The sequence below is a fragment of the Onychostoma macrolepis genome, chromosome 04 (genome assembly GCF_012432095.1).
Source record: "Onychostoma macrolepis isolate SWU-2019 chromosome 04, ASM1243209v1, whole genome shotgun sequence".
Lineage (NCBI taxonomy): Eukaryota > Metazoa > Chordata > Actinopteri > Cypriniformes > Cyprinidae > Onychostoma > Onychostoma macrolepis.
Window position 1 is genome coordinate 13,580,454 of NC_081158.1, and position 7,782 is coordinate 13,588,235.

The window sequence follows — 7,782 nt, forward strand, 5'->3', positions numbered from 1 at the left end:
TGGTTGCCTCTAATCTCAAATGGCTATGAAAAATCAAGGTGCAACACAGAGTGAAGAATATGCAAATGTTATTTTATATGTGATTTTTAAATTTCTGTAGGCCTACCTGAACATCTACAAACATAAAAACCTAAAGCATAATTTAATTTATGTATTTGTGCTATAGGCCTATGTTTATTTGTGCCATTACTTGTAATTTGTTCATTTGTTCTTATTTACTGGCTGTCACTTGACTTTAATAATGTTTAAACTTTATATTTGTTTATTTCTGTCTTGTGATTTTTGCTGTGGTATCGAAATTGTAATAGAGAATTGTACAATTTAATTGATATCTAAAATATTGGTGTCATATAAGATTATTTATTAGAATACAAGATAACATGGATCAAAAACAATGGTAACAGTGACTTTTATTTTTTGTGGCAGGGCCAGTGAAAATGTTGACAGTGCAAGTAAAAATTTGAACCACCAAATTTTATTTTATTTATTTTCATTTTCAAAAATGTTTCTACCATTTGTAGAAAAAATCCTTAGCATTGATCCCTGACAGAGTAGTAATAGTAGAAGCACAAGGAATGCAGTAGGTGGTTATTGTTGGATTGATTATTGTAGAACTTCACAAGGACAAAAAGCTTTTTCTGTGAAGGGCTCCCAACTCTGGAATGTTACCAATTGAAATTAAAGCAGAACATGATGTAAAGTGTTTTACAATGATGGTTAAGCGCTGGTTAAAAATAAATCAGAGCTGTATGCATGATTATCAAATATGTGACCCTGGACCACAAAACCAGTCTTAAGTTGCTGGGGTATATTTGTAGAAATAGCCAAAAATACATTGTATGGGTCAAAATTATCGATTTTTTTTAATGCCAAAAATCATTAGGATATTAAGTAAAGATCATGTTCCATGAAGATATTTTGTAAATTTCTTACTGTAAATGTATCAAATCTTAATTTTTGATTAGTAATATGCATTGCTAAGAACTTCATTTGGACAACTTTAAAGGCGATTTTCTCAATATTTAGATTTTTTTGCATCATCAGATTCCAGATGTTCAAATAGTTGTATCTCGGCCAAATATTGTCCGATCCTAACAAACCATACATAAATGGAAAGCTTATTAATTCTTATTAGTGATCGCGCTCGAGTTCATCGCAGAGTTCTCTAGTACCTACAAATCACATATGTATGTGATTTAAACAAGTAGTCAAATGAATCAGAGCTGGATCATTCTCAACAACTGATGCGGAAACAGCTGTACAACAATCCAGTTAGAAGGAGTTTCAATCTACAAATCACCAACATTTACCATGGTTTTACTGTAGTAACATTGACAGTAACCATAGTATTGTGGCAGAAAAGTAAATATTCTTATTGAATTTTAATAATGTACTAAATATATTAAGGAGTAATGGAATATAATCGCAGTATTTTGTTAAGTCATAGCAGTTGTTTGTTGTTTGCATTTGTTCTTATTTACTGGCTGTCACTTGACTTTAATAATGTTTAAACTTTATATTTGTTTATTTCTGTCTTGTGATTTTTGCTGTGGTATCGAAATTGTAATAGAGAATTGTACAATTTAATTGATATCTAAAATATTGGTGTCATATAAGATTATTTATTAGAATACAAGATAACATGGATCAAAAACAATGGTAACAGTGACTTTTATTTTTGTGGCAGGGCCAGTGAAAATGTTGGCAGTGCAAGTAAAAATTTGAACCACCAAATTTTATTTATTTATTTTCATTTTCAAAATGTTTCTACCATTTGTAGAAAAATCCTTAGCATTGATCCCTGACAGAGTAGTAATAGTAGAAGCACAAGGAATGCAGTAGGTGGTTATTGTTGGATTGATTATTGTAGAACTTCACAAGGACAAAAAGCTTTTTCTGTGAAGGGCTCCCAACTCTGGAATGTTACCAATTGAAATTAAAGCAGAACATGATGTAAAGTGTTTTACAATGATGGTTAAGCGCTGGTTAAAAATAAATCAGAGCTGTATGCATGATTATCAAATATGTGACCCTGGACCACAAAACCAGTCTTAAGTTGCTGGGGTATATTTGTAGAAATAGCCAAAAATACATTGTATGGGTCAAAATTATCGATTTTTTAATGCCAAAAATCATTAGGATATTAAGTAAAGATCATGTTCCATGAAGATATTTTGTAAATTTCTTACTGTAAATGTATCAAATCTTAATTTTTGATTAGTAATATGCATTGCTAAGAACTTCATTTGGACAACTTTAAAGGCGATTTTCTCAATATTTAGATTTTTTTGCATCATCAGATTCCAGATGTTCAAATAGTTGTATCTCGCCAAATATTGTCCGATCCTAACAAACCATACATAAATGGAAAGCTTATTAATTCAGCTTTCAGATTATGTATAAATCTCAATTTTGAAAAATTGACACTTAAGACTGGTTTTGTGGTCCAGGGTCACATATATTAAATTTTTTATTTTTAAGGTACACACTAAAACAGCACATTTTTTTCCCACCAAAAAAGAGGCGCTTACTGTATGGTTTAAATAATCTATGGGGTACTTTGAGTTGATATTTCACACATTGTGGGTACACCTGAGACTCATGGGCGAGATTTACTAAACAGGACAAATTAGCATAAGAGCGCAATTCCATAAAAGCGCAGATTGGAGGGGAAAATTCTGCGGGTGATTTACTAACAATGTGCACATTAAAGAACAGACGCAATATCTAATTTCCATAATGACCAGTGCAATTTACCAAGAGCAGCGCAAATGACTTAAATTACTTTTAAGACGTTTTTTTGGGGGACGTTAAATAATGCCGCAAATACCAGGAAATTGACGAGCGCAAATCTTAGTAAATCGTGTTGCTTAATTCATTTAAATGATCTCCTCCCATAAATTTACAGATCGAAAGGTAAACTCCTACAAATGCATATTCTCTAAGGCAGTAGTTCCCGCGTTTCTGGGACTGCCTTTGGGAAAGTACAGTTTTAAGGAGAAAATACTCAGCAATGGTGTTGTTGGTGGATTGGCACATGGTTTGTCTAAAAGCATATTAAAAACACCACATAGACAAATAACATAAAAAACTTAATTTTCACTATAGGGGGCTTTAATACATCAATACATGTCCATATTAATATAATAAAATTCCATATATATTTCACATTTTTGCCACAATACCATGGTGCAGTTAGTGTTACTAAAGTAAATCCATGGAAAAGCCTTCTAACTGTATCGTTCATGGCACAGTATTTCTCCTGTTAAAAACGTCAGCACAGTTTTTAAACTAAATCAACAAGAAATTTAATGTTCTTCACTATATTCAAGCACTTATATATATATATATATATATATATACTTGCTGATTGGTCTTGCTCACACAACCATATATATATATATATATATATATATATATATATATATATATATATATGGTTGTGTGAGCAAGACCGATCAGCAAGTAAACACTGTTGTTCAGGAAAGAAAAATCATATTGTGATAATTATAATTTTATTGCCAGGCCCTAGTGTGAATTTTCATATGGACATTAAGGTTTCCATGTTGATCGAAAGTCTTTCCACAATGAAGGCATACGTAAGGCCTCTCTCCAGTGTGAGTTCTCATGTGCCTGTTAAGGCTTCCTTTATGATTGAAACTTTTTCCACATTGTAGGCAGCAGAAGGGATTCTCTCCATTGTGTATTCTCATGTGGACTGTCAGGTTTCCATGTTGAATAAAACTTTTTCCACATTGAGAGCATTTATAAGGCTTTTCTCCAGTGTGAATTCTAATGTGCCTTTCAAGACCTATTTTACGAGTGAAAGTTTTTCTGCACACTTGGCAGGAAAAAGGCTTATCCCCAGTGTGAATTCCCATGTGCCTGTTAAGGGTTCCTTTTTGAGTGAAACTCCTTCCACAAAACTGGCAGGTGTAGGGACTTTCTCCATTGTGTATTCTCATGTGCCTTTTAAGACCTAATTTACGAGTGAAACTTTTTCCACACTGTTCACAAGTGAAAGGCTTTTTTCCAGTGTGGATTCTCATATGGACTGTAAGGTTTCTATGTTGACGGAAACTTTTTCCACACTGAGGGCATAAGTAAGGATTCTCTCCGGTGTGAGTTCTCATGTGAACAGTAAGGTTTTCACGTTGAGCAAAACTCTCTCCACAGTGTTGGCATGTGTAAAGCTTTTCTCCTGTGTGAATTCTCACATGCCTGGTAAAGTTTTCTTTCAGATTGAAACTTATTCCACACGGAGAGCAGGTGTAAGGCTTTTCTCCAGTGTGAATTCTTATGTGTTTGTCATGATTTGCTTTACGAGTGAAACTTTTCCCACACTGTTGGCAGGTGAAATAGCTCTTTCCAGTGTGTATTCTCATGTGGACTTTAAGGTTTCCACTTTGACAGAAGCTTTTTCCACACTGAGGGCATGTGTAAGGCTTTTCACCAGTATGAATTCTCATGTGCCTTTTAAGACCTATATTAAGAGTGAAACTTTTTCCGCACTGAGAGCATGTGTAAGGCGTTTTCCCAGTGTGAATTCTCATGTGGACTTTAAAGTTTTCTTGTTGACTGAAACAAGCGAAATAACCTCTAGTTCCTTTCTTTTGAAGATCCTCATATTGATCTTCCTCTTCAATTTCATTAAGTACTTCTTCCTCCTCTTTCAATGCCATTAGGTCTAAGGTGAAAAAACAAGCAAATAAAAGTTAATAGCAGTTTAATGGCACAAGACAACAGGGATCAGTACATTTAGAATATGTTTAGATGACATTGTTGTCAAATAAAAACAAAACTTTTCATGAATTCTCCAAGTAGGGATTAACTGCAGGCTGGAGCAATGGGCATGAAGGAAGGTTCGGGAGTGCAGAAAGGTAGTCTTTATAACTGGTCTACAAAGCTGTCTATCAGGGTGTGGGGGTACTTTCTGTTGTACTGATTCACCTTTTGGCACGCCCAAGTGCTCCAGGTTGCAGCTATCCCTGTCTCTGAATTTTGGCTGTTCATTTACACGACAACCTGATTTTGGGGGTCTGAAAACACAAGCATTTGAAAAAGGGTTTCAAAGTGCAAGGTTTTGAAAATGATGCCTTTGCCGTCTCCATGTAAACAACAAAAACACAAATTAAATGATAAAGGTTGGGAGCTAAACTATGCAGGAAAGGGGCGTTTAAGGACCATAGTATAGAGCTTAAACTTCAGGCAAGTGTATCGGGGCAAATTGGAGCTAAATTCAATAAGATGCAACATGAACAATATTGTATGAAGCGTTGATTGTTTACATCACGTTGCACCTCATATTATAAAAACAATGTTTGGGATACCACGATCTAAACATAGTAGGTATATTTCTTTAAAATGGTTAGTCAGTCAATATATAATCATGTTTATTATATATTTTTAAATTAAAATCAATTTACTAAATAATGTAAACTTGACTGACTGCTTCACTTCCACTACTAAGAAGGGTCAGTTTTGAGATTGAAAGCCAACCTGTTTGTTCCTCAGTATCTTCTTGTTTCACTCTGAATGTTTCTTCAATCCTCATCTCTTCACTCTCCTCTTTAATAAACACCATCTTTAAAAGTGTGACACGTGGATCTCAGTCGTTTCACCAGGAGTTTTCTGTGTTCCAACACTATCCTGTTTAAGATGAGAAGATGAGAATTAACAGAAGAAAAAAAAATCCAAACTAAATCTCAGAGTGTATCTCAATCAGCTCCCTTGTTCACTGCAGATTAATAAAAGAACACAATTTAAAGTTCATATTCAGGTGTCTATGGTTTATATTTGGCATTTAATAATTTGTAGATCACATTTACTCGATTAGACATTTTGAGATTTGTTTGTAAACGTTTTCATTATAGTTAGTGTTTGTTGTCGTCCCATTTACACTAAAGTACTGTTTTGATCAGCATGCGACGTCAGCGCGAGCGCTTTGAATCACTGAATCATTTTGCGAGGTATTTGGTTTTTAAAATTAAGTTAACTGACTCGGAGTTTCGAAAAGTTCAGTTAAACTGTCCAGCAGTCTCGAGAAGCCAACGGTCCGTGAAGCTGAGACTGTCCAGCGACTGAATTCATGTTTATGATATAGGGAGCGAAATGAGACGTTTCTGTTAACGTTACTCATGTGTGGATGTCCTTTACGTTCCTCACAAAAATAACGTGCATTAAAATTAGATAAGGTATTACAATGTTATATTCGATATTTATTTCATTTTACACATGAACGAATGCTTTGAATTGATTAAAATACTATAAATGCTTAAAAACACAAACCTTTCTTCAGCCGAATCTCAGACAGTGGAGCGAGTCGCAGCCTTATAGCGTCAGATCGCCAGCCCAAAATAAAAGTCTTAGCCTGCGTCCCAACGTGCATAATATCCATCCTAAATTCTATGTGATATTAGTAATTTTCAATACTATTTAGGGCAGATAGGATGGATAGTATGCACATTGGGACGCAGGGTTATTCTTATTCTCCAGCTCCTCTGGCTTCTGCTCATGACTCCCTCTGCGTCAGAGGATCAAGAGGGAGACAAAACAAAAAAAACAAAAAAACTCAAATCCGATTATTTAAATCCATGTTTTCCAAGAACTTAAATAAAGCAGCTCTGTTATAACCTCCCATTTCTGAGGTTAATAAGTATTTCAAAGTAATATCACCCTCTCCTTTCTTCCTAATCTCTTCTAATAACTTTAACTCTCCCACAATACATGATGACATGTTCAACCCTTTCATTCTCCATACCAATCACAAAGACCTGTTGGATGCTTAGCTATTAACTTCTTTGTTTTATTAAGTCCAGTGTGGCCTATTTTAGTCTGGATAATATGTTTTTTGTTTTCTAGTCTCACCTGAATACCTTCCTTTACCCACTTGTGTCTGTATTGGACACATGTTCCTTATTTTTCCACTTTGCATTATTTGTTTTTTGATTATTGCTTTAATTTCATATCTACTATATACGGTGGCCGAGAAGTGCAAAACAAATCACAATTCTTAAAACAAAATAACAAATTACAAATGTAAATGCAAATCTAAAAAACAAAATAAGTCAGAAAACACAACGACAAATCAGACAAACCGGAAAAAAAAGGTATAGTTTGAGACAGCGCCACTGGTGTGAGAATAGATTACTCATCCCTGACAGGACGAGACATCTGTCAATCAAGGTAAGAAAGAACAGCAGAGTAGTGGTAGAAAGTTGGGAGATGGTCTTAAGTAACACATTTGAGAGAGAGAGCAGTCCATTTAAACCATAGGAAAACAATGGATTGCTATGACCGTTCGGACGCTGAGGAAATTTCAAATATTTATTTACATTCGTATGACGGACCACAGATACAATTATGAGCCTGCTATGCGGCCAAGAGAGCATAGACAGAACAACGGTCAGAGGAGACAAACTGAGTTGATGTGTGAGGAGAACAGGACAGGTGTCTTGGTGAGAAACCAGTGTTAGCTTACAGATATACACACGTTAGCTAATGTAATCAGGCAAGCTAGTATTGGTCATCATGACTATGAGTATTGATACTTACCAGTAACAGAAACTAATAAGCATTGATCAGGCGTGCAACACTTGTTAAAGGGGTGGTTTACTGCTTTTTTTCTTTGCTTGATTGTGTTTATGGGGTGCAATATAACATGTCTTCGTGTTTCGTTTGTTAAAAAATGCCTTATTTTTCATATATTTCACCTTTATTGTAAGCCGCTTTCTCCTCTGTCATTTGAACGACCGGTTGACTTCCTGATTCTCTGAAACCACT

General features: G+C 34.8%; 1 protein-coding gene across 2 annotated transcripts; it reads right to left on the reverse strand.

The window, feature by feature from the left end:
- Nucleotides 1-3,419: 3,419 nt before the first annotated feature.
- Nucleotides 3,420-7,575, reverse strand: LOC131538966 (gastrula zinc finger protein XlCGF57.1-like). Of its 2 annotated transcripts, none has more exons than XM_058773184.1 (3): nt 6,289-7,575; nt 5,500-5,649; nt 3,420-4,687 (listed from the first exon to the last, which is right to left on the reverse strand). In XM_058773184.1, exons 2-3 carry the CDS (start codon nt 5,582-5,584, stop codon nt 3,516-3,518), a joined length of 1,257 nt encoding a protein of 418 aa, XP_058629167.1. In that variant the 5' UTR covers nt 5,585-5,649; nt 6,289-7,575; the 3' UTR covers nt 3,420-3,515. The 2 variants fall into 2 exon arrangements, with proteins under 2 accessions (XP_058629167.1, XP_058629168.1); XM_058773185.1 differs by lacking the exon at nt 6,289-7,575 and adding an exon at nt 6,001-6,193.
- Nucleotides 7,576-7,782: the final 207 nt, after the last annotated feature.